The following is a 20,659-nucleotide window of genomic DNA, read 5'->3' as shown; positions in this document are numbered from 1 at the left end:
TATATTTTTATTTTTGTACTAACTCTTTTATTTCAAACTTTATTAGAAATGTGAAAGTATTTCAAAGTGTTTGGGAAAATCAAATAAAAATAAGTTCTTTCTGTGAAAAAAATTGAAATTCAGTAATAAGAGGAATCTTCAAAAATTTCATGGAAACTGAATTTTATGAAAAGAATCATGCATGGACTTCAAATTTTTGCATCCAAACATGCTTTAATTCCATTTCCAACAACTTTTGAAGAATCATTGTAAATTGAATCTAATTTTTTTACATCTATATAAAAATAATACATTTTTACATACTGCTTGAGATACATTTTAATCAGTGTTCATTTCCCCCTAAAATCAATCTAGTAATTTATTTTCCTCCTAGGCAAACCTGCCAAGAAAGCACTAGTTTACACTCATTTCTTTTCCATTAGCCAATAATTAATTTGGCCAACTTCTCATTAAGTTAAAATAATAACAACGCATAGTGGTTATTTGCCCTATTGATTATCAACTCAGAATTTTTTTGAAGTATTAGGATGACTTCCAAAATGGCAAATGTAGACTCTTGTTCCCACCATCTCTAGCATCCAGCTGAGATCAGTGGCATAACTAGTCGTTTAGTATGCCTCTGGACATAAAATGCCTTACAGAATTGAATGCATTTTCATAGCAAAACAGAATTGAATGACATAACAATGTAATTTGACCTATATACGATGATGTTTTCACTGTGATTGAATCAAAATTATGACAAAAGTAATTCATTATCTACTATAACTGTTCTACACTATAGGTTCTGCTCTATTGTTTTGTATTACAGCACTTCTATAAACTCTGTGTGATGATCATTTTTTTATATTTTTCTACTAAAGTAGGTAACTTCATAAACAAAAATCCTTTCTTTCTTGCTTACAACACAATGTATTAAAATCTTGATACACAAAGATGAATTAGAGCCCCTGTTCTCAAGCTGCTCATAGTCCAGTGAAGAAGAAAATTTACAAAGAAATACCTTTTATTCAGCTATCTGCACTGAAAGAAAAGTCTATGGGGACCTGTTATGCAATAAGTGATTCAAAATATTCTCAAAATGCTTGTAGAAACCAGTCTCCAGGTGAATTCTCAAACTACACGGTTATGTTCCATGTGAATGAAATGGTTTTGTGTCTGTAATGAAGAACATTTTGTATCACTAAAAAAAGATGGGAAACTGTATTAGTCTGTGAAGTACTTTAAAGTCTCAGAATTAGAGGTACTAGGTGCAAAACATTTCCCTTCAGCTTGATGTTATACTCTTCTAAATTAATTTTAATCATTTGGGAAATAAATCCTGAGATTAATTTTCTGTAAGAAGTACAAACAACTTGATTTCACTTCCCTTAGTAGATAAAATTGTACAATGTTTTAAAGCAATATTAATTGATCTCAGTAGGATCATGTTTCATCTATTTGATGGAATAATTATACGATTCTGTACTCAAGTAGCCCTTTATGCTTTATTTCAAATTTTCATTCCAGTTTTCCAGGTCAGGTTTTCTTTCCCATAATTTACAAAACATCTTGCCTTTACAACTGTACATATGTTCCCCACAAGTTGGGGATTTTCTTAAGCTAAGGCTGCCTCAGTGTGTTTATTAGTATAAGTCGCTCTTGTTTCTCTAAATTGCTTGACAGACTTTTATTGAATTTCTCCAAGGAAACCATGACAAAAACTCTGTTATCATGTAATCTTTTATATACTCTTTTTAAGGATTTAACTTGTACCTTAAAATTTTTAAATTGTTTCTTATTTTTAATATTATCTGGATTTTGTTAATTATAATACACCAAAGACATCACTTGATAATCACGATGCCTGGCATGGTATATGATACACCAATCAACTGAGGAAAGAATAAAGGATCAATGACAGCTACAGGAAACTTATGAGTTTGGTTATACAAATTTTCTGCCAGAATTTGAGGGTAGACCTTGAATTTCATTTATGACTTAGAGTCATAGCTGAATTTTATCCTTTACTAAATTCTATTTTTGATGAATTTTAGAACATCAAGAAAGAAATGACATTTAGCATTTCATAAGATTTGATACATATGACACTGCCACTAGTAGACCCTAACATAATTACATCTAATTTAGATTTCTCAAGCACAAAATTGATTATAACAATAAAGCCATAATTTATTAACCTAATGTTTTACAACATATTGTTTGCTAGGTGTATGACCTAAATATTTTTATATAATCATATCAACATACTTATAAATGATATGTATGTATCATTTTAAAATTATGATAATACTAACGTAATTTTCCAGTAAAGTTAGTATTGTTAAACCCATACAGTGTATATAAATATATGCTTATGAAAATATTTGCTCATTCAGAAACTCTGAACATTTCAAATGGATTTCAATTATTTTGTCAGTTATTCCCTTCTGAAGAGCTGCTAAAATTCAATCACCAAACATTTAATGATGGAAAGACTTCCCTTTGAGGAAAAAGAGTGAAGGGGACATCATTTTGAAGGGTTTCTGGTTAGTGAATTAGTTTGTGTTCCTTGCCAAGTAATTTATCTAAATTTTTCTTTTAAGTAATGTAGAAGGATGTCACTATACTCTCATAACACAATTGAATTTTTTAAAAAATTATCTTTAAGTAGAACAAACAAAAAAAATAGTAAGAGGGATAAAATATCAAGTTGCTCATCAACAGTCAGGGTGAGGGCTGATCAAGTCACCATTTCTCCTAGTGTTCATTTCACTTTAACAGGTTTCCTTTCTGGTGCTCAGTTAGTTGTCACCTATCAAGGAGAACAAGTGGTATTTGTCCCTTTGGGATTGGCTTATTTCACTCAGCATAATGTTTTCCAAATTCCTAACAGGGATCACATTTCAGTTAAAATTTAAACACCTAAGAATAATTGTGTGTTAATTACAGAGTTCAACCAATGATACTAGAATAAAAAAAATACTAAAATGATAAAGTATTACATTGTACATCAACCTCTTAGTATTTTTTTTTTTGTTTGTTCTACTTAATACTTTTGGTTGAATACTGTAATCAATACACAATTCTTCTTAAGTGCTGAAACTTAACTGAAAAGTGATCACTGTTAAATATAAGAGTGGGAATAAGAGAGGGAAGAGATGTGCAATTCGGGACATGCTCAAGCTGACTTACCTCAAACGGTAGAGTTATAAACTTACCAGGGGATTCCAATTCAATCCCATCAAGGTGGCATGTACCAATGCCATCTCACTAGTCCCAGTGATCAATTTCTGTTCGCAATTGATCATAATGATAGGACTAAGAACCAAAGGGATCACATAAACAAGACTAGTGTCTACAAATACTAGCTGATAGAATAAAAAAGGAGAGAATGATCCAACATGGGAAGCGAGATACACAGCAGACCCATAGAATGGCAGATGTCCTAAACAGCACTCTGGCCTCAGAATCAGCCCTTAAGGCATGCCAATCTGGCTGAAAAGCCTATGAGAGTATTTCAGGCATGGAAAGCCAAGACACTCTGGGGAAAAAAAACAAAAAAACAAAAAAACAAAAAAAAAAACAACCTAAATGAAAGATCTCCGTGAGTGAGATCCCAGTGTAAAGAACGGGTCATCAAAGAAGGAGGTTCCTTTATCTGAAGGGAGGAGAGAACTTCCACTTTGACCATGGCCTTGTCTAAATATTATCAGAGTCGGTGAACTCAGGGAGCTTCCATAGCCTTGACAGCTCATGACGAGAGCCTAGGTTGATTACTGATGCCATAAATAAGAGTGTCAATTTGTTAAGTCAACTACAGGAGTCACTATGCACTTACTCCTCATGTAGGATCTGTGTCCTTAGTGTGCTGTACATTGAGATTTAATGCTATAACTAGTACGCAAACAGTATTTTTCACTTTATGTTTCTGTGTGGGAGCAAACTGTTGAAATCTTTACTTAATGTATGCTAAACTGATCTTCTGTATATAAAAAGAAGCGAAAATGAATCTTGATGTGAATGGAAGGGGAGAGGGAGTGGGAAAGGGGAGGGTTGCATGTGGGAGGGACGTTATGGGGGGGAAGCCATTGTAATCCATAAGCTGTACTTTGGAAATTTATATTCATTAAATACAAGTTTAAAAAAAATAAAATGCGGAAGGCAAAAAAATTATCTTTAATCTTTTCCCAGGAATTTCTCTGCTGTATCAAAAAATCTATTTTTAAAATGATTTATTTATTTATTTGAAAGAGTTACACAGAGAGAGAAAGAGAGACAGAGAGAGAGAGAGGGATGGGGGGGAGAGAGAGAGAGAGAGAGAGGTCTTCCATCTGCTGGTTCATTCCCCAATTGGTCGCAATGGCCAGAGGTGCGCCGATCCGAAGCCAGGAGCCAGGAATTTCTTCCAGGTATCCCTCACAGGTGCAGGGGCCCAAGGTGTTGGGCCTTCTTTCACTGCTTTCCCAGGCCATAGCAGAGAGCTGGACTGGAAGTGGAGCAGCCAAGACTCGAACCAGCGCCCATATGGGATGCTGGCACTGCAGGCAGCAGCTTTACCCCTTATGCCACAGCGCTGGCCCCTATAAAAAAATTTCTTACAATTTAGAACAGTTTATATTACTAAAATGCCTTTATATTGTTTGCCAACAATTTCAATACCCAGATAAGACAGAATAAATAAAATACACATATCTCAAGTTTAAAACAGATGAATTTTAAATTGACTCAGTAATTTGTTAGGAGTGGCTGGCGCTGTGGCATAGCAGGTAAAACCGCCACCTGCAGTGTTGGCATCTTATATGGGCACTGGGTTGAGTCTTGTCTGTTTCACCTCTGATCCAGCTCTCTGATTTGGTTTGGGAAAGCAGTGGAAGATGGCCCAAGTGCTTGGGTCCTTGCATCCATGTGGGAGACATGGAAGAATCTCCAGATTCCTGGTTTCAGATCAGCAGCCATTTGGGGAGTGAATTAGGGATGGTGAACCTCTCTCTCTCTCTCTCTCTCTCTCTCTCTCTCTATGCCTCTCTGTCACTCTGCCTTCAAATATATAAATAAATCTTCAAAAATAATTAGGAATAGAACAGCAAATTCAACATAAAGGGTCTGTACATATTACATTTTTAGTGAAAAGTCATCAGACTGAGTTTCTAGTGATATGAATTCACCCAATTGTCAACTCATGTTTATTAGAGTTTCAACTACAAACAAAGCTCATGTCATAGATTCCAAGAATAAAAATCAAGTTGGGCTTCTGCGCATAAAAGTTTCTTTTATTTGCTTTTATTTGTATTTTAAAATCTTAGTAAGTGCTCAATCAACAATTTGGTGAAAATAATTTTAAACTACTCCCGCCACCATTTCAATTCCATTTTAATCTTTGGATTATGGCATATGAAATGAGAATCTTTCAGTTTATGTAATTGCTTTAATGTACCTACGTAAAAATTTAAATCAATATATTAATATCATCTACTGAAAAAAGGCAATAACTAGTCAATTTAGTAACTCTGCTTCCTTTGTAATTCCTTGTTTCAAAAGCACACTAGGGTAACAAGCAAAAATTGGATATCTTTAATGCGTGTTTGATGAATACGTGTTCTTTATATCCCTGAAATTCAAACTCTTTGTGGCTAGTAAAAAATAATGCCTAAAAGTTAGTTTATCCTAGCTTTTCAACCCTTTTATTAAGCAAAAGTTGGTTTAATTCATGAGTTCAAATAGGTTGTAGTCTAAATTTTTTTAAAGAAGACAAAGAAAAGAATGTTAATTCAGAAGATAGCATTCTTCACAGTAGTTTATGCAATTATTAAGTTAATATCATTCTTGGCTCTCCTCTTAAAATAGACATGGCTGAGAGAGAAGTCTCAAAAGGCTGGTTGGGTATGTGTTGTGAAATAGTAGGTTGAGACTCAGTTCAGTTTTACTCCACTTTCAATAAAGCTTCCTGCTAATGTATCCTGGGAGGCTTAGGCCACTGTATATCAGAGAATCAGATGGAATTCCTAGCTTCCAGCATCAGCCTGGCCCAGCCCTGACTGTTGAGGCGTGAACCAGCAGATGGGAGATATTCTTTCTTTCTCTCTCTCTCTCTGTCTCTGTTTCCCTCCCATTCAAGAAGTTAAAAATAAATGAAAATAAATATTTTTAGATGTCTTAGAGAGAAGAAAAAGTAGAATTCATGGACAATAACTGAAGAATTTGGATGTATACATCTAAATATGAAATATCTTAACTCGTTATATGCTACTCAGTCTAAAAAGTAACGATCAGACATTCTTATTTATGAAGATAGTAAACAAGGAAAATTATCTATGGGAATTTCCTGCAAGTTAGAAACAGTTACATTTTGGAATTATCTTCTTAGAGTTTCATTTTGAAATAGATTAAATTTTTATCAGTCTATACATTTAGAAACAACTGAGCAACAATGCAGGAGATTAGGTAATCTTAAGATTCGACACAGTGTTCATTCCTTTCTTCACCTGATATGTGTTCCATTTTTTGCTGTAATACTTTGATCTGGGTAGCATCTATTAGTTAATTTATATCAAAGTTAAATCTGAGTTTAACAACCATTTAGAACTCTCTTTATTTCCATATCTAAGTGCTTCTTGTGAAATAACTGGGAAACTGCTTTTTTCCTAGATATATAACTTTATGATAATTGAAGTCTCAACCCTAATTATATTTTAGATGATGGAAGGGAGAGAAGTAGATTGATTCTAAGGTCAAAATTGGTAGTTTCATTAAAGTATTTCCTTTGTTATAATTATATTCAGAGGACTGAATTCTTATTCATTTTATCAAAACTAGTTAACCTCAACATCTCTCACAGGAAACATCTGATCTATTAATGAAATGAATTTTCCAAAATATTTAATATGTCAGAATAGGCTACTTTTGAATTCAAAACTTTTTTAATTGTTTAAAATTCACAGATACTTAAAGTTTTAATAGAAATATATGCCTTGGTGAAATATTGAATTGAAATATTAGAAATAATTATCCTTGGATATTGACATTTCAAACATTTTACAAATGTTACGATGTCTTAATGAAATTGCTATTGCTTATAGAAACAAATTATATTTAATAAATATTAGTTATTTACTTTTCTATGTTAGAGATACCTAAGATGAGTGTTTGAAACTCAGTGTAAATATTTTAAACTCTAAAATAGATCATAAGTTCTACGGATGTTCTGTCCTCCATAATCTTTCATCAATTAAAATGACCTGATATTTGAAATTAATTAGTATCTTTTTTTAGCATTGAAAATTTATAAGGCAAATAAAGATGCATTAAACACACAATTTACTATATTCCCATCCATTATGCATAAAAAGATACAAATGTTATCTCTATGTGTAATTATTACACATTTACACACAATGATATGCTGATTAAAACTGCAGCTACACAATATGAATCATTTTGTACTTTAATATTTTTATATAATATTGGCATTGATTTCCAGTATTATACTAGTGTATAATAATTGCTTATTTTAATAATGCAGTAACAATATTGTATGGAATTTATAAAACAAAATGAAATGAACACAGGACAAAATGCACATATATTTCCTTATTTGTAGCATAGTGTTGTTTTTAATTCTATTTTGCAAAAATAGAACAGAGTTCCCATAAACCCTTAATTAGCTTTCCTTAGTATTAACTATTCAGGTAACCATAGTACAATTGTGAAAACTTCAAAATCAGTATTTTATAATGCTATTAACTAAACTACACACTTTACTTAGATTGGAATACATTTTACCCTAATATTACTTGTGTTTTATGGACTATTATTCATAGGATAAAGTTATATAATGATTTATATAAAATTTAGAAAGTAACACAAAGAAAATTAATTCATACCTATCCTGTACACTCTGCTAGTTTGAGCATATTTTATTTTATTTTAAAGATTTATTTATTTATTTGAAAGACAGAGTTATAGAGAGAGGTAGAGACAGAGACAGTCTTTCATCTGTGGGTTCACTCCTCAGATGGCCACAATATCCAGAGCTGTGCCAATCCAAAGCCAGGAGCCAGGAGCTTCTTCCGGGTCTACCACGTGGGTTCAGGGGCCCAAAGACTTGGGCCATCTACTACTGCTTTCCCAGGCCATAGCAGAGAGCTAGATCAGAAGAGGAGTAGCTGGGATTAGAACTGGTGCCCATATGGGATGCTGGTGCTTCAGGCGAGAGCTTTAACCCGCTGTGCTACAGCGCCAGCCCTGTGCATATTTTGGATGAAATTAGATGTTCTGAAATACTAGTTTAAAAAAATCTTATATTTCTGCACTCATTTATTTTTAGGAATTAACCAATTAGAAACTGGAAGAGGTTAAATATGATATATATATATATATATGTATATTTTGCATATTGATCTAGTTAAAATGTCACTACTTATACTACAGTTCTTATACATTGAAGATTAAACAAATAGAGCTGAAATTCTATCACACATTCTCTAGCATGCAATTAAATGAAAAAGAAGCTTATAACCCCAAATATCTATTTTTCTAGATGCATGCTCATTGTTTTGGATTAAGCAAAAGCATCAAATACTGGGGAGGTTCTCATTACTGTCTTGATAATGTAGCTTTGAGGAAGCCACATAACTGGCTTCCTTCAGTTTTACTTTACTGATTTCAAAGCTTTCTATGAATACTAATATAAAATTCCTAAAGTTGCCCAGCACAAGAAAATGACTATTTATACAGTAAAATGTATCTTCCCTTCCCATATTTTACTGGTACATGTCTTGAAATAGAAGACAATTATTTTTTTTTTTGTGACTCTTCAACAAAGGACAAAGGATATACATGTCTACATATAATTTTATAAATGTAAAATATTAAAATACGTATTAAAATAACTAAAAACTCTCTCTTTCCTCCTGTTCTACAGAACTGCAGAGTAGCTCTTGTGGAAACCCTGGAGTTCCACCCAAAGGTGTTTTGTATGGTACAAGGTTCGACGTTGGTGACAAGATCCGATACAGCTGTGTTACTGGTTATATCCTTGACGGTCACCCTCAACTCACCTGCATAGCCAATTCAGTTAATACAGCCTCCTGGGATTTTCCTGTTCCCATCTGTAGAGGTAACAGTGTTTTATTTGATATTGAGACCAAACTTGTTCAACACAATGAAGGCATTTTTAAAATAAGAGTTGTAATCAGTCAGTATATTAAGATAAACAATGTTAGTTGTTGCTCTTTTTACAGAATCTGAAGCATATGTTGTTATGATGTTTAGAAATTTAATTCAGGCTTTCAAAGTCGTTATCTTACTTTCATTGAGAAATATTGACTGGATCTCTGACTCACTTAAAGAATTCCAGTAGAGGACTTAACATGGGTATTTATGAAATTAATAATGTTGTAACATTCAATATTTGTACTAAAAGGATTATTTATTTTATGATGAAAACACGATAATATATTTAATGTGAGATTTTACTCTACTTGTAAGTTTAACAAGATTCTCTGCCTCAGTGATAAAAGAAGCCTCTCTGGTCAGAAACAAGGATAGTTTATTATTCAGGAGTAGTACAAGGAGCTAGTGTGTCAGATTTTGTGCCAATTCCCCAGGACCCAGTTCATATAGAACAATAGAGCATGTGATGCCTACATTCATACTAAATGGTGCCATAAGAGATGACTCCTGAGCTTAGGAACCTTATTCTCTTATAATGGGCCATAGCACACCCACCCTTTGTTGGAGGGAGCCACTGTGCTATTTCCTAAGGCTATAAGCAAACCTGTCCTTTATTCTGGTGAAAGACATCGTTTGAATCCTCCTTAGTGATTTTCGATACAAACATCTTTGAAATCTCTGATACAAAGAGAAAAATGAAAAGTAGAAATTCTGCACACAAGATGTGCAGAAATCTGTCAGGGCCATGAAGAATTTTCTCCCAAGGCAATGTGTGATGGAAGGGAGGGCATGTACGAACCATTCTGATTCCAAAGCTTGAGCCTGTTACTGCTTTGAAACATCATAAAAATAATTTGCATCTCTCTTTAAAAAGTATTTTTATAATAAGAGGACATGGAGTAATAGACATGAATTTGCCAAAAGGCATATAGTCAGGATTTGTGTGTGTGTGTGTGTGTGTATAAACCCCCCAAATCAAAAACACTTGTTAAAATATTTAAAACCATAGCAGGTTTTGGGTGCAGTAGTCAATATGCTACTTGGGACACTGTTATCACATATGGAAGTACTAGAGTTTGAACCTTGGCTCTGTTTTTGATTGCAACTTCCTGCTAATGCACATCCTGGGAGGCAGCAGGTGGTAGCTTCAGCCTGGTCCTTTTTCAGCTGTCCTAACCTTCCAGGCACCTGGGGAGTGAACCACTGGCTGAAAGATCTGTGCACACACATGCACCTGCCTTTCAACTAAGCAAAAATACAAAATTTTAAAAATACTTAAAATATTTAACATTTTAAAACATTCTAACAATAGAGGCTTATGACATGTAAAACCAAGAAGCATTTAGAGGTTTCAATGGAGCATTTTCAACATTACCTGAATATTAATCTCTGTTTTGGGGCTCCTCTACCTCATTCCAGACAATAGACTTTGGAATCAGGAAGACATTATTCTGAATGTTGATTTGCCATTTACTAACGAGAGCCTTTAAGAAAAAACTGCTATTTTGGAAACAATTCCTTTAGCTATAATGGTACGAAGAGATAAGATACTAAAACATAAATACTGCTAAAAGTTGAATGCGGTGACACGCACCAAGTGTCAGGTATACCCTACATTATTTAAGTTAGCTCTATCATCCACTTATCCTTAACATGTTACTATATCTTGCCTAAAGAAAGGCTACATGGTCAACAAAGATGAATTTGAGATGGATAATATCAAGTATCCCTCTATCTAAGACTAACACTAAAAGCTATTGTTTTGCTGCTGTTTCCATTTTGTTTCCCAGTTAAACTATATTGCCAGAATATATATCCCCTTTTTCCCATTCCTCATTCCCAGGCCCCTGAAGCTTATTTCCTTTAGCTTTCAATGTGACCTGTATCATTTTTCATCTATGATAAAAATGGCATGCGACTTTTGGAAATGATGCCTGTTTAACTTCAGTCTTCCAAGCTCACCTTATCTTTGATTTGGTAATAATACTACTGAATAACTTTACTCATTCAATGTATTCATTAGTGGTCTACCCTGTGAAAAGCATTTTTCATGTGCTGAACATCAATATATTAAGAAACAATCTGGTCTTCAAGATTCTGTGGTCAGCGGGCAGGCTGTAATATAATCAATTACAGTAATGTGTGATAATTGCATCACTAGCAGAATCTGTAGAATATGCTGGGTATCTTGCTAGGGGAGGTATTAATGTCTCCCAATTGAGTGGAAGGAAGTTCAACTAGGGACAACATTTTAAAAGATTTCATAGAGCATGGCTAAAAATACAGACTATATAGAGCAAGAATATTTTGAATGAGGCTGTAATTCATGTAGAAAATACAAATTTTCATTTCCAGCCTCAAAAGTAGTTCTCATGTGTTACTAATATTCATTGGCTTGGAGTAGAAGCTAACTCATACTTTATAGAGCATATGATCTAATTTTCTAATTCACAATCTATCTCTCACTAACCAAATTTTTAATTAAAACTTAATAGAGTACTATGTGTGTGGTTGTCATTCATTTCAAAAGAAAAGATAGGAGACTACTCATTCCGTTCCGTGTCTTTCCTCTTCTGTTTTTGCCACTTGATAGCATACTGATTCTTTAATTTATAACTTTGCAGGGGGCTGATCACTCTGTAATGATCTGCTTATTACTTCTCCTGGAGTTTACATAGAGTCTCTCCTTGACAAAACCTTTGCTTTTAAAGAGCTTTTTGATTCTACTTAACAATGATAGTTTAATTAAGAAAAAAATGAACGCCACATCAAACTAGAGGGTATAATGCACGACTTTTTTGTATTTGTTCACGGGGTGAATAAATTTTATTAACACCATCTGGTAGTATTTGGAAAAGGCAGCTAACTGCATACTGCCTATAAAAAGTGAAGCCTAATTCCTATGCCCTAAGTCTGCAATGAAAATACCTGGTGCTCATGTCTTTTGTGCACACCCACTTGACACACATTTCCTTAACATTTATTCCCACTGAGCTTTTATGTAGCCTCAGAGTTCTTCTCAACTCAGTGCTTCTGACACTTCTTACTAATGTAAAGCAGTTGGCAGATAAGGTAACATGGATGTACAATTCCTAGATTAAACATTTTTAAATTCACAAAGAAATGGCATTTTCTATATTATTGCAGGGCAAACTAATAAAACTGTATGTAAAGAGAAACATTATTAGAGTGTACTTAAACCTGGGTTCACACACACAAATTTAACAAACTTTTAAAGATTTATTTGAAAGGCAGAGCCACAGAAGGAGAATGATAGAAAGAGAGGGAAAGGGGGAGTGAGAGTGAGAGAGAGGAAGAGAGAGAGAATGACCATACCAAATCCTGGAGCAGAGACCTCCATCTGGGTTTGCCACGTGGGTTGCAGAGTCTCATGTACTATTGTCATCACCTACTGCTTTCTCAGGCACATTAGCAGGAAGTTGGATCAGAAGCTAAGAAGATATGGGCTGTGGGATATGGGAATCCCAAATGGCAGCTTAACCCGCTGTGCCTCAACACATGCCCCCTCCCACCAAAATCTACAGTTGATGAAAGAATACACTAAGATTCAGGGAGTAAGTCACAGCATATTTAAGACTTATTATGAATGTATCAATGATGGATAAATTGGAAAAATAGTATAGTTTTACATTGTCTTGATGATTTTTGAATATTAATAGCAAGAATAAATCTATACTCCTAAAGTACAGAATGTGATACTGTAATTTCCTGAACCATAAGGATAACAGAGTTAGTGGTAAACTGTTATACAGCAAAGAAAAATAGAACTCACATGTCCTGTAGAATATCAAAATGCCATAAGCCGGCCGGCGCCGCAGCTCACTAGGATAATCCTCCGCCTAGCGACGCCGGCACACCGGGTTCTAGTCCCGGTTGGGGCGCTGGATTCTGTCCCGGTTGCCCCTCTTCCAGGCCAGCTCTCTGCTGTGGCCAGGGAGTGCAGTGGAGGATGGCCCAGGTGCTTGGGCCCTGCACCCCATGGGAGACCAGGAAAAGCACCTGGCTCCTGGCTCCTGCCATGGGATAGGCGCAGTGCACCGGCCACAGCACGCCAGCCACGGCGGCCATTGGAGGGTGAACCAACGGCAAAGGAAGACCTTTCTCTCTGTCTCTCTCTCTCACTGTCCACTCTGCCTGTCAAAAAATAAAAAAAAAAAATGCCATAAGCCATGCATTAAGAATTCTTTTTGATTGCTTATTTTTTATTTTCAAACATGTTATTTTAGATATTGTATCAGAAAATATCTTACCACAAACTTTGGGTATCAACACGAGGCTTTCCATTTTTATGTGAGAAACATTATTCAGGCCCTTTTAGTTTTACTGGCCCTAATTCCTATAGGTAATGTCTCTTAAGTATATTTGATACTAAGGATGAAAGCATTTTGTGAATGTCTTTTAATAAGCAAGCGGACTAAGCATATAGAACTTGGTAACAAGATTATATCTCCACCTCAAAGCCTATAGAAAAATTCCAGGGATGTCAGCCCATAAGAAAAAAATTACAAGTGTTTTTTCCTGCTGTTTATCCCACCCTGGAAACACAAGCTATTCCAACAGCAATCAGGCCAAGACTCAGTTGCTCTCTCATGCACCTAATCTTGTTTTGGAAATTTCACTTGTTGATTAAATGATGCAAGTTTTCTCTTTATATTGTTTTAGTGGTATCCAGCAGGATGGAAACCAGGTCACAAGAAATGTCTGTAAGGACAGAAGGTCTATTAGTTGATCTGTTTGTGTGGTGTCCATTGCATCAAAAATTGAATATTTTTACTTATCTTGGATTATCACAGAGATTAAAGAAATTATAGTGAATGAGATAATATTTTTGAAATATTAGTATAATGGTTAGCCCATGGAAGCTGGCAAAAGTTGCTGTTTCTAAATAGAGAGAAGTGTTGTATTTGAAATAGCATGTGTAAGTAATAGCTATCATTTATTATGTTATATTTGTGTTTTCCATATTTTAAAATATCTATCAAGTAAAAAATGTTCCTGGGGCTCCAATATAACATAAACTAGTTTTAAAATAAGACAGCAAAAGTTCTAGAAAGAGTTGTCTGTGGACTAATAAAAGCCTTGGCTTGTTCACATTCTGCCATTGAGAAGATACAGAACCTTACTCTAGATATTTCATTTATCAGATCTCAGTTTTTCATTTGTGTAAGTAGTTCCACCTATTTTACACTGTTAAGGTAAAGATCATATTAGTGGATATATGTAAAATACTTATACTACAGTATTTAACAGGTAATAATTACCACCTTATTTCTATCATTGTTATGGCCAAAACAAGACAAACATGCTAAGATTTACCCATGAAGATGTGTTGTTTAATAGGAAAATAGCACTGAGACATGGAGTGCTTGAAAATTGATAGAAAAAGAGAATGATGTGTTTCAGTTATAGGACCTCACAGGCAATGGAATTAATTTTTCTGAGTTGTAGCAACTGAAGTAAACCATAAGTCCCACATTAACCCAATAAATTAGGATCAAATCAGCAAGTAATATGCATCATAATGAAAATATTTCTCAAAAGTGATATAGCATTTCTAATTATTTATTTCTGGGTATTCTCAAACTTGAAGTTATATTCAATAATTAGGTTCATATATATTTAGAATTCAGTACTCACAAAACACTGCTAAGTATAATAATGGAGTCTGTAGAGCTCCAGGCTTCACGAAACTCACAGTCTGTTGACTATGGGAGCTATGTATTTAAAGGATGAATTAATTGGTGGTCTATTGCCTATATATATATAAATATATACACTCTAATTTCATGCAGAAAGATAGACTATATAAGCAATATGTACCAGCTTTCCATGTGTTTCTTATTTTCAGAGAGGAAAATCAGAACTGCCCTTTCTGACCATGTAATCACTCTGTTCTCTGCTGCAATAATCAGCCATAAATTTAACATGCAACTCACACATTATTTTTCCCACTTTGCATTTGTAGATTACATCTTTCTCCTTTCATGAAGTTGTTTGTGTTTCTATTATGCATATAATAATTCAAAATTTTTATTGGCTTACTCTACTGTTTAAATGTTTTCATTCCTTCATCTATCATCATTATTTCAACCTATTCTATTTCCTTCCACTAAAGAGAGAATCGTTACATCTTTATGAGTTATAATATTGCATGCTATGATAATATATTGTTAATTTAGAGTGTTCTTTTTCTATAATGGAATGATCTTCACATGTTACTTTTTCTGTGCAATTTCCACAAAATAGCTGATGTGTATTCTTAAAATAAAATACAAAAGTCAGTTACTTTTTCAGGCAACTAACTCATAACTGTCTATGCGAATTCTGTGTAACATTGGGCCATATGTTTCTAAGAAGACTTTTGTTTATTTGAAGTATTTTTGCTTATATATTTTTGGCAAATACATATTTAAAAGAAAATTTTATTTTATATATCCAGATTGTATAGAGAAAAGTTATATTTTTAAAGAAAATATACCAGATAGTGTAATAATGTTCCCAAAACAAAAACAGAAATTTATGAACTAAAATTCATTTTTAACACAAGTCTACATTCTATGACATGTACAAAGAAGGACAAATTATATTTTATTGGTGCTCAAGGATCATTCAAAAGATTATATAGGACCTTGACTTAAGAAAAAAATGGTGGAACATGCTTAGTCAAAATATATTGACAGCTTCAAAATCCCCTATGGTGAAATAGACTGTTCAGTGCATGACAAGAGTCTTGAAAAGCAATCATCTAACTTCCTGCTAGCATAAAAACTCAGTGAACCACGGCAATGACCATCTGGTATTCTGTCTCTCTTTGTAAAGCCACCACTCTAAAGATGAACTAAAATACTTTATGATAAATTAATACAGGAAGGAAATTGATAGCCACCAAAGACTGAATATTTTAGTGAACTTACCCTTTGTTGAAGGTCCTCTGTACTTTGTGCTAAAAAAAACAATAATAAGAATTTATCTGAGTCATTCAGGAAGGACTTTGCAAATTTTTGGTCTTGGACTCTTTCTTCTCTGAGTATCTTTATTGGTCACCAATTAATGTGAAGATTGTATGTAGTTGAGGCAGTGCTGAGATCTAAATCTTGAAGCATGAGTGCCTTCAAAAACTCTACATTTTGGCTCAATGTGCTAAAAAAATCTAATTACTCACTGTTCTCAAAAATCTAAAAGCTTCCTATCAATACTCTTTAGGTTTTTCCCAATTACAAATCTGAAACAAAAGAAAATAAATTTTATTTTTATTACATAGTTTTCAAGTATAAAGAGCTAGCTCTCAATATCTTACATCCTGAAGTGATCTTCAGTGTTTTTCTACAGTTTTTGTTGTTCTTGCTTTTCTGCACCAATTTCTCTTATTTTTGACGAAGGCAATTTTTTTTTTATTTACTGCTTCTTATACTTGTTTAAATCACCATAGTATTGAATCTAAATTAAAATGTTTAGGTATTTACGTTAAAATTATAGCTAATTTTAAAAAATACTTGATGCAGCATAATACATGTAGAAAAGTAACAAATTTAGTTCAAATAAAGAACAATGTCAAGAGAAAATAAAAGAAGGAAAGTAAGATGAAAAAAGAGAAAGAGTAATATACAAAATTCAAGTTCAGAATTTTTATATTCTTGTTAGAATCAGAATTAAATTTGGGTTTTATTCGTTTGGCAACCAAAAAAAAAATAAAAGAAAGAAAACCTAAATATCTACACACACAGTTAGGTCATCCTCTTACAAAATAATTTGTAATGTAAAAACAAACTTATTCATAGAATGAGAAATTTCTTTTGTAGTACATTACTGGGAAAGCATAACATATTCTCATGATCTGTATCTTCTATAATGTAAGTATTACAAACTAGGGGAAATATGGTTCCGAAGGCTGCATCAAATACTGAAGCATAAATGAAGCCTTGATGTTGAAAAGATCAAGTGCTGTATTTATAGAACCACTATAATCAAAACACAGTACCTAAATCACTGGCAAAGTGCAAGTGATGTACAATTTGAATATCTAGATTCAGTTCTAATCTAATCTTTGCGTACTTAAAAATTTGAATATATTTTCAATAATCTGAAAACACAACCAAAACTTTAATGCTTCTCCATCAATATGATCTTAATTTTCATTTATATATTATCATCCAATGTAGGCCTAGTTTATAAAATAAGCTAGTTTTTTTACATTTTCACATTTACATATGAAATGCAATATAAATACAGTTGACAAAGATTTTATTCATGGCACTAATATGTGGTTACATGTTCTTATAAACAATATTGCTTACATGTTAATGCTTAACTTTTCTGAAATTGTTATGATTTCATCTCTCATAACCCTTTCTAAAATGTTGCCTGCTGCTGTTTGTATCTGCAATTAAAAGTGATTCTAAACAATGGAAATGAGGTCATTGTCAATGCAACTGAATATTTAGAAGATTATCACATTACAAAATACTACAATTGAATAAAAGTATTTCTCATTTTATTACTCTACCCTGTTTTATTCAAAACACACCATGCAATCACTGAAATATTACTCATAACACATAAAATTATCAAATGAGATGTTGCTGTTAAGACAGATAATATGCTGACATTTATATTCTAACAAATATCTATTTAAATAAAATGTCATGGAAGATCAGAGGCAACTGAAAATTTTATCTTGCTGAATGTCAGATTAATCTTGATGGAAAATTGAAAAATAACTTACAGGTTCATGTTTTATTGCTTTCTTCCATTTTATTCTTTACATTTAATGAGTACTTTTGGGCATGGGAGGCAATGAGTTTTGTAAACATCTACATGTAGTAACCTATTTAATCTTCATACCCATGTTGTACAGTAGATGGTATATAGGAAACTGGAGATGGTTAAGAAAGTTTCACAGGTGGGCCAGCACTGTGGCACAGTGGTTAAAGTCCTAGCCTGAAGCACTGGAATCCTGTATAGGCACCAGTTTGAGGCCCTGCTGCTCCACTTCCAATCCAGCTCTCTGCTATGGCCTGGGAGAGCAGTGGAAGATGGCCCAAGTTCTTGGGCCCCTGCACCCACGTGGGAGACCCAGAGGAGGCTCCTGGTTCCTGGCTTCTGATTGGCGCAGCTCTGGTTGTTGCAGCCATCTGGAGAGTGAACCAACGGATAGAAGACCTTTCTCTCTGTCTCCACCTCTCTCTGTAACTCTCTTTCAAAAAAAGAAAGAAAGAAAGAAAGAAAGAAAGAAAGAAAGAAAGAAAGAAAGAAAGAAAGAAAGAAAGAAAGAGAGAGAGAAAGATTGATTCACAGGCCCAAGCATATAGTAAAGGGCAGAGCTGGGATTCGAATTCAAGTAAGTAGTCTCCAGTATCATACTCTTTTTTTAAAGATTTATTCATTTATTTGAAAGGCAGAGTTACAAAGAGACAGAGGCAGAGACAGAGAGGTCTTCCATTTGCTGGTTCACTCCTCAAATGGCCTCCATGGCCAGAACTGGTCCGATCTGAAGCCAGGAGCCAAGAGCCAGCAGCTTCTTCTGGGTCTCCCACGCGGGTGCAAGGGTCCAAGAATTTGGACCATCTTCTACTGCTTTGCTAGGCCATATCAGAGAGCTGGATGGGAAGTGGAGCAGCTGGGACTTGAACTGGGTGCCCATATGGGATGCCGGCACTGTTGGCTTTACCCACTCTGCCACAGTGCCGGCCCCGAGTATCATACTCTTTAGTTACTATATTATTCTACTTTTCCCACTGTCTTAATTACAAAACTTTCTCATTTTTTCTAATCTTAGCATATATAAATGCTGCCATTTTCTCTTATATAAAATCCAATGAACCACACAATCAAAAATTCTTAATTTTAGAAAAACCTACTCCCTGGGGCTACTGTTCTGTTTCTTCTCTTTATTTCCATTCAACATTTATTATAAATAGTCTCTCCTTGTTTATTCTTATTCTCTCCTCATCAAATAATTCTTCAAACTTTCAAGGTGTTTCAAAGGCTTAAAATAGAACAAGCATTTTCTAAGGCCAGGGAACAAACATTTTAGTCATAAATAATGTGAATAATAATGTAAATGTTTATAATTGTATAATGTAACATGTCACTTTGGGAAACTAAAAGTGAGTTGACTTTAACTGGTGGAAGTCAATACAGAGAAGAGTTGTGACTATTATAGTCGAGAAGATTTGTTGCAATAATGCTTTGGAAAATTTTGAAGACCAGACCAGTGTTTGAAACATACTCCCTAAACATGTGCAAGGCAAGAGATATATTTAAATTGTTAAGATGGTAAGCATGTTTTTTTTGACAGTATCACAACTACTATTAAGCAAAAAGTAACGATCATAAAGGAGAGACAGCCATAGAAGAGAGGTTCATATTCTCTATTTCTGCACATATACAAAAATTTGCACAGTATAGAATAATTGAGGAAAATTTCTCTTTTTTACATTTCAACAATAACAACACAGCTCGTGTTTACTATAGTCCATGTTGTAAGTAAAATTCTAAGGATTAGATATGAATTACTTATTTTCTTTAAAAACTTAACAATAAGTTACTTTGATTATTCTCCTTATAGGTATCAAAACTAAAGTTAGTAGAAGTTTGGAAAAAAAAAAACAACTGTGAACATACATACTGAAAAAGAAGGAATTAAAATCTGGCCACCATAACTCTTTTCATAACATATTATAAATTTTAAATTTCCAGTGATGGTATTTTTCCCATGCATAGTACTTTGAACTCATTGAAATAAGACTATATCAATCACTTGTCAAGAGGAAATGAGTTCATTATGACTATCTTTGACATATCAATATTTGAGCATCTAAGAATACTCAGTGGATTCCCATTAGCAAGGAACAATGTGAGTGGTTATTGACATCCACCTTAGTGATAAGTAAAGATTTAAGAATATTCTGCAATTGACCCTGAGACACTGCAGCAGAGAGGCCCTCTGTAATTCTTTTTGGTACTATCTTTCCTTCTTCATAAGTTTTAGAATTTTCAGCGCATGATCTGAGTCCACATCCATTCCTGGAACATAACATACAGTACTTATTTCAGATGACCCCCTTAAAGATTAAGAAGAAAATGTCTACGTAATATTCAGAAACTAGATGTAACAGGGCATGGGCAAGATTTGTGATTTCCTTAACAACATTCAATAATCTGAATGGGAAAGTTTTCGGTTGTTTAGGAATAGAAAGTAGAGTAGCAAAATAGGAAACATCTTTAATTATTGCAATATGACTAAACACCTTGAGTACTGTAGTCATCAATGTGTACTGAATTCAAAAAACTAATACCATCATACCTACTCTACCTACTGAATTAATGTAATCACCTAATATGTATTAATAAGATTTGCATTTTTAGAAATCTTCTATTGATGATAATTTTAAATAAATTTGCTGAGTCTTTATAGGTTGAGCATGGAAGTAAAACTCACCAAGATTATTTCTATATTATTATAGTATAAATTATAATTTTCTAA

The 20,659-nt window shown here is 33.7% G+C and overlaps 1 protein-coding gene across 5 annotated transcripts in view; it reads left to right on the top strand.

The window, feature by feature from the left end:
* The window catches only part of CSMD3 (CUB and Sushi multiple domains 3), a 1,302,111-nt gene that overhangs the window by 276,237 nt on the left and 1,005,215 nt on the right, over positions 1-20,659 (top strand). For all 5 annotated transcript variants that reach the window (XM_051844773.2, XM_051844775.2, XM_051844772.2 and 2 more), the window contains exon 4: positions 8,903-9,097. In XM_051844773.2, the coding sequence (XP_051700733.2) occupies positions 8,903-9,097 (195 nt within the window). The remainder of the gene's footprint in view (positions 1-8,902; positions 9,098-20,659) is intronic.

This window comes from Oryctolagus cuniculus, chromosome 6 (assembly GCF_964237555.1).
Source record: "Oryctolagus cuniculus chromosome 6, mOryCun1.1, whole genome shotgun sequence".
In the NCBI taxonomy this organism is placed as follows: Eukaryota; Metazoa; Chordata; class Mammalia; order Lagomorpha; family Leporidae; genus Oryctolagus; species Oryctolagus cuniculus.
This window is presented reverse-complemented; position numbering and strand designations above follow the sequence as displayed.